The 17,798-nt window shown below is 37.3% G+C and overlaps 1 protein-coding gene across 1 annotated transcript in view; it reads right to left on the reverse strand.

Annotated features, from left to right (window-relative positions):
• clasp1a (cytoplasmic linker associated protein 1a) overlaps window positions 1-17,798 on the reverse strand; it is a 52,232-nt gene that overhangs the window by 2,185 nt on the left and 32,249 nt on the right. The window contains exons 9-27 of the mRNA XM_081369169.1: window positions 17,119-17,280; window positions 16,096-16,158; window positions 14,827-14,930; window positions 14,128-14,151; window positions 11,860-12,089; window positions 11,547-11,610; window positions 9,781-9,944; window positions 9,578-9,656; window positions 9,338-9,481; window positions 8,835-8,930; window positions 7,702-7,848; window positions 7,065-7,171; window positions 5,987-6,134; window positions 5,186-5,426; window positions 3,994-4,050; window positions 2,853-3,025; window positions 2,583-2,711; window positions 1,170-1,376; window positions 541-657 (exon numbers count right to left, since the gene is read on the reverse strand). Of these exons, the coding sequence (XP_081225295.1) occupies window positions 541-657; window positions 1,170-1,376; window positions 2,583-2,711; window positions 2,853-3,025; window positions 3,994-4,050; window positions 5,186-5,426; window positions 5,987-6,134; window positions 7,065-7,171; window positions 7,702-7,848; window positions 8,835-8,930; window positions 9,338-9,481; window positions 9,578-9,656; window positions 9,781-9,944; window positions 11,547-11,610; window positions 11,860-12,089; window positions 14,128-14,151; window positions 14,827-14,930; window positions 16,096-16,158; window positions 17,119-17,280 (2,456 nt within the window). The remainder of the gene's footprint in view (window positions 1-540; window positions 658-1,169; window positions 1,377-2,582; window positions 2,712-2,852; window positions 3,026-3,993; window positions 4,051-5,185; window positions 5,427-5,986; window positions 6,135-7,064; window positions 7,172-7,701; window positions 7,849-8,834; window positions 8,931-9,337; window positions 9,482-9,577; window positions 9,657-9,780; window positions 9,945-11,546; window positions 11,611-11,859; window positions 12,090-14,127; window positions 14,152-14,826; window positions 14,931-16,095; window positions 16,159-17,118; window positions 17,281-17,798) is intronic.

Here is a 17,798-nt window from a genome sequence, read left to right on the forward strand (position 1 = left end):
TTATCTTAGAAGGTCAGGGTTAATATTTACTTTTGCATCATGTCTAAAAAGGAGAAAGTTATTTTTTTCTCTAAGGGCAATGTAGGTGGTTTGACAAAATATGATGCAACAAATGTACCACTGGCAGCAAGCATACTCAGCACTACACAGATGTCAATATTCTGAATAAAATGCAAAGAGTGGGCACTTAGACATCTGTACACATAACATAGGAAGACATTTAGTTTTGTAACTTTTCTTGGAGCATTTAATGCAAATTATCCAGAACTTGTCTGCATCATATTTCACCACATGATTGAGTTATTTGATTTTGAGGTGTAATGTGACCTGAAAAAAAAGTTTACATTAAATTCAGCTCTTCACCCCCAGTTCTTTTTAAATGTATTGTGCTATGAACCCTGGGTGCAATGAAAGTGGGAAAAACATAAAAACTTGGACCAGTTAAAACCAGATGGGAGACACAAATAAATAGAGGACTTAGTGATAAGGAGGTTGAACGGGGTGAACATTTTGGTGGACTTTGAGAGCATTTGAACATACCTTGCTACCTGTGAGCTGTGCCAAGTGTGGCTTCAACTCCTCACCAATCACTGAGTAGATGGCCACCAGACAGAACACGCTGGCCTTGCGAACGCTACTCTCCGTGTTATCATAGCCCTGCAGACAGATAGACCATTTTGGCATTAGCATATTCTCTCTCTCTCTCTCTCTCTCTCTCTCACTCTCTCTCACTCTCTCTCACTCTCTCTCACACACACACACACACACACACACACACACACACACACACACACACACACACACACACACACACACACACACACACACACACACACACACACACACACACACACACACACACACACACACACACACACACACACACACACACACACACACACACACACACACACACACACACACACAAAATCAAGAGTACAGGAGGTAAAAGTACAAAGAAAGCATGCTGGCTATGCTCCCAACATTTACAAACTACTCGAACTGACATTCAGTGATGTCTTTCTGATAAGATGGAAGTAGGAAATTTAAAACAACTCTAGAGACTGTATAGGAAATGAGAGCAATTTAAAAATGTAACAAGTTGACAGAAGTTGCGAGATGAACTTTTTTTTTTAAATCATAAAAAGCTGCCAACATAAAATACTCACTTGTAAGAGGCCAGGGATAATGTCTGGCAGCAGCTGCTGCAGGGAGTCCTTGGCAATGCGCTCGACCACTTTGCTCTGCATCTTAATAGCAGCCAGGTTGATGGGGTAGTCTGCGGTCTGGACGATGGGACACAGCACTTTGATGCATTGCTCTGGGTGAATGGAGCCAGCCAATGTAGAGGCAGCCTCTTCAGCTGCCCTTACCACCTGCACATATAACATTTAACAACCTGAGATCTGACGGAAAATTAGATAGAAAAACAACTTCATTTGGATTAGGTCGCAGTACTACAGACTGCTCTATTACTTCACATTTGGGAAATTAACTGGCATAGGGCTTATCCTCCACAGGCCTGTACTTCATTCATTTATTCATATAGGAGTTGGGTTTGGCCATCTTGCTTAAGATGTAACCAAGGTGCTCAGTGTCCACATGTGCAGGTGTTGCATTTAAAATAGGATTAAAGAGACCAATCAGCTCATTTTACTCGCAATGAGGCTGTTCCAAAGAAAAAGTCACCAGGCCAGCTTGATTTCTCAGAAACAATGTGGTCACATGTCAAGTCAAGTCAAGTCAACTTTATTTATATAGCGCTTTTCACAATACAGATTGTATCAAAGCAGCTTCACAGTATTAAATAAAATAGTACAGTGTATGTTTCTGGTGTAAAACATCCACGTTTGGTAATGCAGATCAATAGCACTGTTGAATCGATTAATCAAATTAAGTATCCCCAACTGAGCAAGCCAAAGGCAACATGTGAGTGATATTATGGTGAGTTTGGTTTAAAATATATATTCATATACTACAAAACAAGTTTAATCTGATCGAATTACTACAATGAAGTCATACAAAACATTACAGTATAATCATTTATTAATTTGTCTCTTAACCTTCACACATCATTGGATTACACTTTATTTTAAGGTGTCTTTGTTACACTGTAATTATACATTTAAATACTGAGTAATATTAAAGTAACTACATGTACTTACTATAGGATTAGGGTTTGGTTTAGTTGCATGTAATTATGCGTAATTTATAGATATTACTATAGTAACTGCATGTAACATGTAACACACTGTAAAATAAAGTGTTTTATTATTGTTTACATTATTGTTATTATTGAATATTTTGATATTATTAATAAAGTAGTTATATAGTAATATATATAGGAATATTATATAGTTTTTATAGTAGCTAAATAAATGAAAAAAAAAAAAAAAAAAAACCTGCAAGAAATTATAACAGAAAATCTACTACATTTTCACCCCTGCTATATAAAAATGTAAATCACAACGTATAGAACAATACTAGCTAAAGAATGATTTTTGAGTATTATCATAAAGTTGTACTGCTTAAATTGACTGGAGGTTAAAACAGATTACATTTATGAGAGGGCTGATTCTAACCTCTTTATGAGAGTCCTTGTGGGCTTCTAGTGTTTTCATGATGGTGAGTTCTGCATAGTTCTTGAAGCGCGCTGGCTGGTTCCTCAGGATCTCCTTCAGAACCCGTAAAGCCAGTGCTCGGATAGTGTGCTAAATAATCGGACAGAAAAAATCATTACTAACCACTATAAATACATACAGACCTACAAATGCAACTTGATATGTAAAAGACTTAAAGATTATATTGAATGTGCCAAATGAGCATGCAAGTTATACGATGCTTTGACTGACGTCTTTGTCCCCGAGTGTCTCCAACAGCAGCAATAGGATTGTTTTGAAGTGCTCGTCCCACACAGCCAAGCTGTCTTCACGGGCGATCTTCAGCAGCTCGATCAACGCCCCCTTCCTCTCCTCCACTCGCTCGTTGTGATTGGACAGCTCCTTCAGCAGGTCTGCCACCAAATCTGAACGATCCACAATGATTCAAGTCAGAGCAGAAGACAATCTGCATAAACAAGCTATTGTACTGGAACACTTTGGCTTTTTTGGCACATCTCTTGAGTATATGATATTCAATATTACAGAGTCTTATGAAACCTGTCAAGAGCATGTCTAGGGCGGTGTTTCACCTCAAATCTAAAAGAAATGCATTATATTTTGCTTTAAAAAAAAAAAAAAAGCCTACTTTTAGGCCTGTTTTTAGCATCATGACATTTAAAACGGTGCTAAAATATTAAATTGTTAGGTACTAACATGGTAGTACTTATTTAAAACAAATTCAGAATTAGTTTTTTGTATTTTTCATTTAGCATTTTGTTGTAATTCTATTTTTGTAGTATAATGTATACTTATTGAAATAAAAAACAATGCATTACAGTTGAATACAATAATTACAGTAATAACAATTATCAATGAAATGAAATAATATAATAAAATTTAAATAATATAATGGATATGTTTTCATAAGATTTACCCTTATATGTCATTGTAAGCAAGTACTTTAATTAAAAGTAGTGTAAAATAAGTAAAAGTGTTTTGATGTTAGTTTTAGTTAGTATAGTTGTTAGGAAGGTTTAAGTGTTCATTTAGACTCAGGTTAATCTTATGAGTTACAGAAATGTGTTTGCAAACAGTGTTCTGTTACAAGTTCTGTTAGTTGCAAAGCAAAATGCAGTGAAACATCACCAGGTTTCCATTTAATTTGAACATACAGTCAGCCAGTAAACAATCCTACTATCTGACTGTATTGCCTTATATTAGAGCAGATGGCCTGTAGAAGCTATCAAATAACCCTGTTAGCAAAGCAGTTGTGTCATTTAAGGTTGACATCACATGAGAGACACTGAGATGGATGACACTGAAAGAGAGGAGATGGAAGGGGAAGTAAATGAAGAAAAGTGCAACAGTCTTGTTTAATTGTGCAGGTCTTTACCAGGAGTAAAGCCCTTGGGCAGCACCATCTTGTTCTCACCACAGTCTTGCCGACGGCCTGTAGAAGGGGAGGGACAGGAGGGGAAGTGATGACACACAAACTCCACTATCCTAAATGCTAAACCTGCATATCTGAAACTTACGCTAATATATACACACACAACAGTTACTTCTGATCCTCAAATCTGATTGGCTGAGAGGTCTTTCCAGCCATGCGATATTCTATCAGTATCACCACAGGAACCGTTTCATCATTATTATCACTCCGCTTGCAGAATTTCTCACAGCAATGTGTCATGGCGGAGGAGCAAACGCCCTATAATTTTCACAAATGCTACTCTTGTTGTGTTACGGAATGTAGTTTCAAGAGTTTTTAGGCTAGAATGTAGTTGTTTAAAGTAAACTTAAACCAATATGCTGTTTATTTATAAAGACAGTGCCTATTTGAAAATTCGCTTAAAAGTTTTCGGAGATGTGAGCTCCAGGGTGTCAGCGGAAATTCAACGCTCATGTACCCGCCGAGAACAGCTTTACCTTGGCCAGCTCTTCTGGAAATGGCTGCTGGCTCTGATGTCTCTATAGTGGTTAAACATGAGATATCATTTCTTTTGGGTATATCTAATGGGCAATCTTTGGTCTCAATCTATTATTTGTTCCTGAGCAAATAGTTTTGACTGAGGGTAAAGTTTCATAACTTTATATTTTTAAAATAACATTAATGCTATATCAGAGCGCTGCCTTTGCACTTTTGACTGAATTGCTTAGCAACTTATATAATGACTATTGTTGTTTATTAAATATTATTGTTCAATAAACAATATTTTATAAAAAAATAATAGTAGTATTTAAACAGTATTTGGAATTGAGAAACAGTCTGTGTTGTTAGTGATAATGATTTTGACTTACATTGTTACACCATTATGTCAGTAGCAAAGACTTTTATGTTGAAAGGGACTGAAACAAGGTTGTAAACAAGGACATTATTTTTTACTTTCAACACCTTGTAAGACAACCAAATTGACCAGCGTCATTTTCATTTTTTTATATGCCTCTTTATACTCTATGACTCTTATTTCTTGCTATTCTTGTTTTTGCTCATAAAGTATTTCTTTATACAATCAAAGACAATGGGTGCAGTATGGAGTACAGACGTGAGAGTGGATGTACAAGCTTTGAGCAGCGTAATGACTCACAGTCTCGGAACTGCTCCACGTCGTCGTCAAAGACGGCCTCTTTCAGGGCACTTTTGTCATAGGCCGTGATCGAGTCTCCGTAGCCATAGGGTGCAAACTCTCTCGACCGTGGCACAGCGAAAGACCGCGGGGACGGCGTGTTGAGCAAAGATGTTTTGTTATCCAAAGCGGTTCGACCACCCTCCACTACATCCAATCCCATCCTTGCATCAGACCCCGGAGAAGCCCCTTCCTTCCCAGTCTAAGTCAGGAAGAGTCAAAGAGTGTTAAATATGTGCTGATTAGGGATGCACAATTGGAAAAAAAATCTGGATTACTTTGCATTCACATTGTATCTGCAATTGAAAGTGAATTTATGGTCCATTTTAGTTAGTACTCTCACAGCTATTTTTGGAATTCTAAATAAGTAAATAAATAAATACAAATAACTAAATAGAAAAAGGTATTATTAATAAATTAATTATTAATATTAAAGTAGATGAATAAAGTATATTATAAAATATTAATAATAATAATAATTAATAGATTATTTAAATGGATTATTTAAATCATTCTTTTTACATTTTTTCCAATTATTATTATTCATATTATTGATTTTATTATTATTGATTTTATTTATTATATTTAATGAACACAATTTTTGTTGTTGCTTTTTTATTATTAATTATTATTAATAATATTATTAATAACATTAATCATAATAATAATAATAGTAATAGCAAAAATATATAAAATATGGAAATAAAAATCCCCATCCTTGTGTCCTTGTTCCTGTTGCCCACTGTTAAAGCATAGACTCACAGCATCATCCTTCTTCCCATCACGTCTGATTGGCTCATTCAGGTCCTCTTGGCTGCGGTAACTGAAACTCTGGATGGCTTCTGTGACACCACGCAGTGAGCTAAAGATCTCATCAGAATTCATGTTCTCTGTGTCATACTCCAGCATACTGAAGAGAAAAATAGAGTAAAAGAGGGAATAAACATTGACGTTGAATGGACTGCAACACTCACATAAACAAGTAAGCCAAAGCATACAAAATATTTAAAAAGAATTGAGTGGACAACTCCAACATGCACCTACAAGTGAGTACATGGATGCTCCAAACATGGTCAGTTAGTAAATTACTGTGCAAAACCAATTTTCAAATGAAAAATTTCTCCACAGTTTCTTAGTACATTTTTTTCAACCACCATTCACAGAGGGAATTCTGTATTTGGAATGATTTCAAACCGTGGCCACTAATATTTGTGCATACATGCCCCTGTTAGGCTGGGAGTGGGTGGGAATCTAAGCACCCATCCCGCCTCCCTCCTCGTCATGGCTAGCGGCTGAGTTACCTTGGTGAGAGCGCGCAGCGGAAGGCCCTGAGGGAGGGGCCGGCAGGAATAGAGGAGTGAGACGGAGGAGTAGGAGGAGGAGGAGAGGGAGAGGGGTGCTTTAAGAGCCCATCGACACTCCAACCCCATAACCGACTGTGCCCACAGAACGGCCGGAGAGGGAGAGAACAGGGCAGAAGAGGAAGAGAGAGAGAAAAAGAGAGTGGTCCAGTCGGAGTGTTGTGATGAGCAGCATGGGTTAATAAGTTTAAGAGGACCAGAAACCTCTAAATCGTCGTAAATAAGAGTTTTAGACCCTTCATGAGAGGATGACTCTACAGGTGATTTGGCTCCCACCCCAGAAATGCAGAAATTCATTTTAAGGGTTTCAGGTTGTAAAGGGATATTTTGAAGAAAGCAACACAGCAAGTCCAATTCAGATGTTAAGCACATGTCAGAGCCATAAAACAGGGTGACAGGCCTTTGATGGTCTTCGTGCCCAGAGTGAGATCATGCTTTAGAATGGTCAGCATATGGGAGGAGGGAAGAGGAAGTGTTACCTGGGTGAAAGACCCCCATGGGAGCAATTTGTGGGTGAGGTTAGAGGACTGGTCCTGCTGGTGGGGTGCCGGGGTGGCGTGCGGCCCATTGTATTGCTCGGTGAACTCTTTGAAGGAGACAAAGATGAAATAATAACCTTAATCATTTCAGGCTATAGCTAAACAACAGTTCAGCAACAATACAGAGGCAGAGGCAGATCTTTAACATTGTTTTCTTTTTGTCATTTTGCCTGAATTGCAGTCAATTTCTGGCTCAGATAACAGTGTGGATCACTTGATGCACTTGAATGAAGAGAGACTAAAACTTCCAAAACTGTTTGTCAAGATTGCATTTATTTCAAATGACTATAAAATCTGACAAAGGCATCAAAAATAAAAAAAATTGACAGGTCCAATTGTTGGGACTTTCATTTCAACACCTGCCATACTGAGAATTTTTCAACCAATGGTCTGTCTCCTATTACTTAAAATATATTCAAATAGAAAGTAAAAACTTCAATTGTAAATTGTAACTGATCTTTTTGATTAAATAAATGCAGCTTTTTGGTCTCAAACGCATTTAAAAGTCTTTTGAACGGTAGTGTATAGTGAGTCTTTTAATATACAATCTCATAAGAGATAAAACAAGAAATCTTACCACGCTGCTAGTGTTGCTTGAGTTCTTCAGATGGTTGTGCAGGAGTTTGGTGGCTCCATCCTGGAATGTTTTAGGCAGAGCGCCCAGCAGCATGGTGAACTCAGGAGTGTTCAGCTCAAAGAGTGAGATCAGCACAACCTGGGCGGCCTGCAGAACACAGCACACCTCATGAGATCTAGCACAAATACTAACACCTTAATGAACGGGAACACACTTATACATGCTGAGAAAATCCGGCGGCGATAACTCAGAATAGAAAGAGAGACTGTATAAGGAACTGTGACTGCAGTGCTCCAATGACCAGAAGACAACTGGATCTGATATGTCACCTACACACTAGAGTTCAGTTTACACATCCTTTGACATTTAGGAGACTGGGTCCAGCTTGATTTCCCAAACAAATTCCTGTCTGTCAAAACTCTGTCAAAGCTTTCTCTAGTGTGTAGGTTTTCTCAGTTTCAGGGATGGGAATCGTAAGGGACGATTCTTATTTCAATGCCCCTAAATGATTCTAGTTTCCGAGCGATTCAATTAACGATTATTTTAGTGGGGAAGAAAGAAAACACCAATTCTTAGCATGTTTACTGCCTTCAGTATCATGTAGTTACTGAAGATATGATCATTACAGATTTCAACAGATCAACAAATCATAAATAAACCGTAATATAAAATTGCAATTCTTGATGGTTATTTCTGCTCGGATAAAATGAAATGAAAATGAAAACAGCGGTCTAAAGGATTCCCAACCCTGTTAAATTTGACTTGCATATTTCGCTCAATTCATAGATAGCAAAAATGTCCATGACTCTGTTCTGTTTAATGTTAAACACATGCAAGAACACTGATTCACTCACTGTTATTCTGTGAAAAGAACCAAAAATATCTTAAGCAGTGGAGCATTAACAGCAATTGAAAAACAAAAGGAAACCTGAAAAACACACTCATTTATTGGTGTAGTTATTTTTTTTTTAAATCTCTGCTCTCTTTAGCCGTCTGGTAGAATTGCATGTTAAGAGATTGTATTCAGCAGTCACTTCGCAAGGCAACAAGGCAGATTAGAGTGAGGAGAGAGCACACGGTTAGGTGCAGCGGTTACGTGTGGGTTGTTGGTTAGGCCGTTGGATTGGCACTACCTGCTTGCACCTCTCCTCCAGATGACCCTCTCCAGGAAGTAGAGCTGTAGTGCTGGGCCTGCCTGACAACTCCTCATATGCCCAGTTATGAAGGGTCTGGGCCATCATGTCAGGGCAATAGGGTAACAGACAATAAAAGAGAAACTGATGATGACTACTTGTTGCCTTTAGGCAGCAACTGATATTGGGAATAAATGTCTTGCATCTGTTCATTGTGATTAATTGATGTTTAACCTACATTTTAAAAGTAAAAATCTTGCAACGAAGATCAGAAATTATTCTTAAAGGGATAGTTTGTTATTTAGAACAACATGAGGGTGAATAATGGTAAATGCTGACAGAATTCACACAATTAATTTGTGAGAATTAACCTTGAAATAAAAAAAGCTTTTTCAATAAAGAGCTCAATCCATGTCGTCTTCTACTCCATCATACGCCATTATACTCCACCATTACAGCACTGTTTGAGAACTGTTTGCAAGCACATCTCCATAGAAACTCACTTTTCTAACGTCAGAGCTCTTGGGTTCTGTGGTCCAGGTGATAATGCGAGACACGGCTAATCTCGTCTCACTTGAGTTCACAAAGTCAGCAGGGTCCATCTGCCGTGCCAGGGACTCGATGTACTTCAGGATGGCCACCTTCACCTGCATTATAACATCAAGAAAATAAGGAATAACAGTCTCAGCGCACTGAATTTGCAGCTGGGGTTTCGTAAGCAGTATTGTATGGTAACATCATACCTTCAGATTGGGGGTTTGAGTCTGATCAACAATGAATCTCATTAGAATGTTAAACTGTTGGTCAAAGGGGAAAGAATCTCTAAAAGAGGAGGGAAAAGAGAAAAAATACATTATCCTAGTGGCACAAAAGTTATTTAAAAAAAAAAAAAAGTGTGGTGAAGGTAAAAAAAATCTCTTGACTAGGACTGTCACTAGAGACTGACCGTGTGATGTCCAGAGCCTTCTGGACCTTAGCTTGGACTGAGCCCAAGAGGTCAGCTCCCATTTTCTTCAGCAGCTGAGTGAGCAGTACAAAGAGCCAGTCCTGGAGATCCTCTCTGTGCACAGTGATGAAGTCCACTAGAGTCTCCAAGAACATGCTAAACACCTGGAAGTAGATCATCCAACGTCTCACCAATGCTGCGCTGCATATCATTTCATAAACATACTAATGGATTTATATGCCTTTCCCACAAATGTATTAGAAAACTACATTTATACATTCACTCAACAAATGGTAAAATGGTGCTAGGCCGTGCAAAAATTGCTGCCGCAATGCCGGCATGTTTCAATATGTTTGCGTCTTCCGAGAAGTTTCAAGTGTGCTGCTATGTAGTGGCAAGGATCATGGGTGGTTGGTAACAAGTTCAATTCAAGTCAAGTCTTTGTGATGATAGTCCAGTGGTTTTAAAGCTTTTTGACTCTAAAGCCATTATTGTTCATAACAACATTCAAAAAGGGGCTAAAAGGTTTCCTCTGCTGTAATGACGAAATATTGTTTTCAAAACTTTTTTTTATTTACAAAAACTAGGAGTGTCTATGGTAACTCAAACTGTAATTAAAATACACTTTTTTGAAGGGGGTGAAATAAAATACAAAATATCTAGTTTTGCAGGTATTTTAGAGCTTACTTTAAATAATTTAAATAAGTCATCGTGAGGTCCCCTTGTAAATTTGCTCTTCTAAATCTATGAGATTTTTGGAAGGTTGCCTGTAAGCCGGTTGATAAGTCTGATCACTTATATTATAATAACATAAAATAATAGTACAACAGGCGGGATGATGTGACATAAGAATACAACATAATTAATCTATTTATATAAAAGAATAGTTCAGGTATTTGTAAGATCCACTTACTCTCTATTGTTAAAATCCACACCAAGGCAGACCATGCAAACAACAGGAAAAAAACACATTCTATTAGTGCAATCTCATTCCATTTTTTTTAAGTTCTACACAAAAACACTGTTTGCCAGACAAACTTGTTAATTTTACAGAATCCATAGTGATTAAAGGAGAACTCTGCAACTCTAGCGAACTCTAGTCACTTCTTCGCTGATTTTCCCTTTTGTTGTCGCATGTTTTCCCCACGAGCTCCCCCTACAGCTGTGGTGGGGCGTATATTTCACAACACGGTCGTAAAAAACTCACTTGCGTGGGCCTCCTCCCCCCCTCTACCGCTGCTCATGTGCGTGTGTTTTGATCGGAGCAAGCCAACTGTATCGTGTGGAGCTATGTCTACCGAGGTGGGTAATCTGGTAATACATCATACATGCGTGTGTGTTTATGTCGAATTGCCGTAAAGCGATTCGTGTTTCGCGCTCGTTCTCGCTTCTCACGAGACTTCCAATTTCTATTTTGCCGGGACGGTAGTCCCCAAGTTGCAAGGTTGGTTTTCCGCCTGGGAACGCTGGGGGGAGCGGGGAAAGTCACCAATATCACCAGAACAGGTTGTTTAACCATCCAAATGATTTCTAGACAGTTTTATTAAGTTAAAAAAGTTACCAAGTTCTCCTTTAAAGCTTCTTGTTTAGTCTATTATAATGATTAATTTAAAATAATTTCACATAATACAACAATTTCACATGATGCAAGTAATCCTACATAAAATCCTTTATATGGACTGCTACCATTAGTCCAGCCATTGGTAAGTAGATTAAGTCTGATCAAAGCAGCCATTGTGGAAAGTATGCATCATCACACAGGTTACCTTGCTGTGAGGATCTGCAAACATCCTGGTGAAGATCTCACACAGCCTCTTCAGCTCCACACGGCTGAAACACACAAAAATATGGATTAAAGGCCTGTTCACTAAAAGAATAAAACAGAAAAAGTATAAAAAGCCATTGCAAGCCAACTGGGATTTTGCACATGCATCATGAAACCTAAAATATACAAAAATGAGCAACAAAATAAAACTTGCAAGATACCCACTGGTTATTTTCTACTTGTTGTCTTGGAGGAAAATTAAATGACACTAAAAATAACCAAGAAACCATTTGTGTCCCTCTGAAGGCCCCCACCTGAGAATGCGCTGACTCTTTAGCAAGTTCTGCAAACCCAGCAGGCCCTCCTTCCTCTCTGACCAGTTGGAACTGGCGCAGTGATTTAGCACCTCGGCGACGTCCTCCGTCTGACGCAGATAGTGAGGAATGCCTCCATTACGAGAGCTATAGGAACGCTCTGAGCAGGCACTGGATGCGTCACTGTTGGCATCGTCATCCGACTCATACCTCCTTCTCACAGGCTTGCGCTGAGGAGAGGATGGAGCAGGTTAGTAGATTCAACAGGACAAAAGACCAACACAGAGAGTTCATTCAAAAATTTACTTCGGATAACTCAACTTAAACATAGTAAGTATGCTGTTGATATGAGAAAGCCATGCAGCATTAAAAAAAAAAATGTCAAGAGTTTAGGTTCTTTTATCACTAACCTTGGGAATTTGGCCATGTAAACATGTCAAAGTCTTAGGAGTGACGACCACATTTAAATGTGGGACTTAATAATTTAAAATATCGATATGTGTGCATACAGAAAAATAGATAAGTCACTCCTGAATTTGTGGTTCATAGTGATTTTCACAACGGTTTTGGTGTACTGAAGCTGTAAACAAGAAACATGGATGCCAACAGTTTAATGTGATTGCAAACCATTACCTAAACTACTGTTAAAAAATGTAAGGGCAGTAAGATTTTTAAAAAATAATTAATACTTTTATAAAGCAATGATGCATTAAACTGATCAAAAGTGGCATTTATGATGTTACCAAAGATTTACATTTCTTTGTTCTGTTTAACTTTATATTTCAAAGAATCCTAAAAAAAAAACCCATCATGGCTTCCACAAAAACATTAAGTATTAACTGTTTTCAACTGTGAAAATAATAAGAAATGTTTCTTGAGCACCAAATCAGCATCTTAGAATGATTTTTGAAGGATCATGTGACACTGAAGACTGGAGTAATGATGCTGAAAATTCAGCTTTGCCATCACAGGAATAAATCTCATTTTAAAACATTAAAATAGAAAAGAGTTATTCAAAAAAAATTTTTTTTTCACAATATTACTGTTTTACTGATCAAATAAATTCAGCATCAAGTTGGTGAGCATAAGAAACTTCTTTCAAACACATAAAAAAAAAAATTTGTACGGCCCCCAAAATTTCGAACGATAGTGTACATTCGATGAAGGAAATTAGCCATCAGAAACGCATTAAAGCAGAATCATTTTTAGTAAAATACTGTTGACTATGGTGGAAAGAGATATAAGAGAGTCAAAATCTGTGTCAAGACAACAACTAGTTGATCTTGTACACACTTCAATGACTTTCTTTCTTCTGCTGAACACAAAGGAAGATATTTTGAAGAATGTCAGTAACCAGACAGTTGATGTACCCCATCGACTTCCATGATAGGAAAAAAAAACTATGGAAGTCAATGGGGTACATCAACTGTCTGGTTACCGACAATCTTCAAAATATCTTCCTTTGTGTTCAGCAGAAGAAAGAAATTCATACAGGTTTGATGACAGAATTTTCATTTTTAAGTGAACTATTCCTCTAATGAAAATTCTGTTGTACTCTCTGGATTTTTCAGTTGTTAGTTGTAGTAATATAGTTAATTTAGTTGTAGATTTCGGTTGTTATTTGCATAAATAACTGAACTCTTTGAATGAATTGAAGAATTAAGAAAGGAGTGACAGCTTTAGCTCCAGTGTGTACATGGCCTTTGAGGTGTTTCTCCAGTCTCAGCACTGGATTGTGAAGGAACAATTCAGCAGGTCATGAATAATTCAAACAGATAATTGTCAGCAGTTGGCAATGCATTAATAAACATTAAAATCCTTGTCATTAGTAGAGTGTGCGCAGGTGACATAAGAGAAAAGCGCGTCACACTGGGTAATTACATCTACTTATGTAGCAAAAGGGATGTGTCATGCTGATGGATAACATCTGCCATGTGTACAACTTAATCCGGCTGTGTTGTCACGTGTGAATTAATGATGATATACATTTTCCGAGTCAATAACACTGGGTGACTTATACAGATAATAAATTGAAGAGATTAATACCAAACTGATAGCAAAATAAATTAAATGAATCTTATGGTGGTTGTGCAGGAAATGATGAGATGTGCAGATGAAATGGTCATTGACCAAATTAATGAAAGAAACGCAAATGTTTGTGGTGCACAAAATGCTCTTGATATTTGCCTGACAGAACACGATGGTATAAGTCATTCTGATTAGTGAATAAAAATGGAAGCACAAGCAGTAAATAAACTGAAGAACTACCTTATTCCTGGAGTCCCCTAACAGCTGAAGACAACCAAGAAAGGAAGAGCAAAGAGACGCAGACATTTCAAAGGGAGCAAATTTGTAGCAGAAAAGACACAATGTGAAATACAGCTGGATAGTTGACACATAAGAACAAAGATTAAAATGTACTTTACCTTACTATACTATTTACCTTACTATTTGTCACTGAATAAACAACACAAGGAAGATTTATATTTAAAGAGCCCATATTATGCCCTTTTACAAAGTCTTGATTTGTTTTTGCTTTTTCAACTAGAAAATGGTTTCATTCTTGAATGTTAAAAAATATATACATATTTATGTATGTTCACATATTTAACATTGTTGCAGCACCACTTTCGTCTGTCAGTAACGCTCTGTTTAGCTCCTGTCTCTATGAAGCTCAATATTTTAATAAATATATTTTATATTTAATCTAAAATATTATTTTTTAATATTGTTTAGAAGATACATTTATTATTAATTCTAGTTAAATATTTTTATATGAATTAAAACCCAGAATACCTCAAAAGAACACAACTCATTTAAAGCTCTTCCTAATATTCCATATTTTTCTGTGGGTGTGACATATAACAAATAGTTTGAGTCATACAGAAGCATTACTTCCTGTTATCCTAGATGAGATAATGAGAATGACACATATTTCATTCTTTGAGTGAGGACCATGATTCTTACCAAAGCATCAGCTACGGCAGCCTCCACTTCCGTGCCAGTGTTCAGGACCCTCATGGCATTGACGGATGCAGAAATACGAGACTGATGGATCAGGCTAAAGCGATCTGTGGGGTTTGAACACAGGATTATAGAGTGAGGATGGGCATTGGCGGGTAAGCAAATTCTTACCTTCTACGACATCATCTTAAAGTCAGGTCATTAACATATTGTTCAACCACGTAGGCTAATTTCTCACAGACAAAACTTTAGGATGACATGTAGAGTTGTTGAGAGAATGTTGAGAAAATAAAGACAGTCTGATACAACCCAACACATAATATGAGACACAAGCCCAGAAAGGACAGAAAAAGTATTACAGTTGCTTAAAAACTTAAAAAGATAAAGGTGAAGTGTGTAATTTCAGAATTTACAACACTCCCCACATCCACCATTAGTCTGCCAATCAGATAATCCCATCCCAAACTGATGTTATCAAGTTAGCTAGCTCAAACTAACAGACTGAAATTCTTTTTAGTGGCACTAGTGGCCTAGAAATGACACATTTCACCTGTAAAGCTACAATGATCAAAAGTAAGATTATGCGCACAAAAAAACAAAAAACAAACACATACTGATTTGACTGATAATAAAGCAGCTTCTTGAAAAATGCCAAATGTGTGTGAATTTTAGGTCCGGCAAAACAATGATTGAATTCAAACAAACAATCTAAAAAATACACTGAACCTCTATGATGCTCAGAGCACAAAATGGCAAGCAAAAATACCCATTTTAAATTTATTACCAGCGATAACACCAACGGGCAATTCCACGCAAAACTGTCACATCCATAACGCCAACACAATGCCATGGTATTTAGTTGGCGTTATGGATGTGACAGTTTTGCGCGGAATTGCCCCAACGCAAAAGTGTAAAATAAATAAATAAATAAATAAATAAATAAATAAATAATAAAAATAATTGCAAATGGGAAGTACACAAAACCTAATGTACGAAGCAGACACACCACTAACCGAATGGAAACGCAAATAAAATAACCTCAACTAGGATGGATGCTGATGTTTATGGCGAGAAAAGCATAACACGTCACTTGATAAGACAAAGACACTGGAAATATAATTTCACAAATGAACAGATAATTCACATCTAAATCTATCAGTGACGTGAAGTGGTTCCCAGTTGCCAGTTTTACTTTCAAAAAAGTAAAGTATTAAGGCATGCTGGTGATTGGCCCTGTCTGGGGCCAGGGGAGCGAGGGTTCATGCAGGTCACCTGACTGGCCCACGGGTTCGGCCGTGGACAACGCGCTGGTTGAGCGAGAGTGACGTCGGGAGGCTGCAAGGGGACAGGAAGAAGGGTAACACCCCAGGAACGGTTAGTGCTACACTGAAACACTGAGCACCATCCGTGGCATTGACACCAAATCACCAAAATGCCACAGTTTACACACACATATATACATATACATATACATATACATATACATATATATATATATATATATATATATATATATATATATATATATATATATATATATATAAATAAATAAAAACCTCTAAGTGCCATCTGAAATTTTCTTCTAGAATGATCATTTTTATCAAGCTCGTATATTTAAGTTCAGTAATTTCACTTAAATGACAATTAATAGGTAATTTTCATTGTCATTTAAGTGAAATTACTGACTTTAAATATACAAGTTTGATAAAAATGATCATTCTAGAAGAAAATTTCAGATGGCACTTAGAGGCTTTTGCATCTGAACTCTTCATATATATATGAAGAAAAATATATAATTATATATAGTGTGAAACAGACCATAGACTTATCAGTCTCCCTGTGGATAAGCAATGAATTAACAATCCAATATGCTATGCATCACATTCAATGTTTAGCATAATTTGCATTTATAAATATTTGAAGTCGCTTTTATTTTTATATTTTCAGTTTTCATTTTAGTTGTAGAAATCCTCCCAGAAAATTATTTTAAAGATCAGACCAGTTGTTTTCATCCACAATGCCACATAAATCTTTTTTTTTTTTTTAAGGACAAACCAACAAAACATCCACTGGATGTATTTACAACCCAAAGAAAAAGCAGCACATATTATTACAGCAGTTTGAGAACATATTAGTGCATGCATTGAGGCAAGCAAAGCAAACAATTTCATATCCCAAATTAGGAATATCATCTATAAATAAAGGCCAAATAAAATTCAAGGGAAAAGTTTTGTGGTAACGAATTGGTTGTTGTTGTTGTCTGGGCTCCATCAGCCACTTAAGCGCTCTACTCACCAATAGGAGTGAAGCCCCGAGCGGGGCTGGTGTCGCGGCTGCTCTCGCGACTAGTGTCACGGCTGCACCCCTGACTCATGCTGGGGCGGGGGATGCGACTGCTCCGGGCTAGCGTGCGATAGGGAGAAGTGGCAGGAAGAAGAGCTTTACCACACAGCCTGGCTGTTAGAACACAGGTTAGGGCATTAGTGAGGCCGTGGAGTCAGAGAAAGGAAGGGTTGGCCGCTCTTAGGGTCCTTCTGCTTTAGAAAGGTTAAACGTTTAAAGCACAAGGCTTAAGCTGAACATTTTCAATTCGATTCAGACAACATTTAGTGAGTTTCTGAACATATAGCTTTAAAGGTGCAACAAGTAATTTTGCATATGAAGAGTTTTTTTTTTTAAACAAATTATAGGACAATAAATCACATCTCTTGCTGCTATAAATGTTACCTTTGGAGTTTGTATATAAAATATAGCAATCCATAATGCATTATATCATGAATAAGATGAATGATTATTAATGCATGAACCAAGCTCTCATGAATCAACACTGACAATTTCTGACACCATGCATCACTTTCGAAAAATTATATCTCTGCATGCACTGTTTAATATATGTATCCCTCAATCTTACGTTCACTCGGCTACAGTTTCTGACAGGTGATGGGTGAGCTGCGATGTCTTAATTCTGATTGGTA

The sequence above is a fragment of the Scardinius erythrophthalmus genome, assembly GCF_964197995.2.
Source record: "Scardinius erythrophthalmus genome assembly, chromosome: 6".
NCBI lineage: Eukaryota > Metazoa > Chordata > Actinopteri > Cypriniformes > Leuciscidae > Scardinius > Scardinius erythrophthalmus.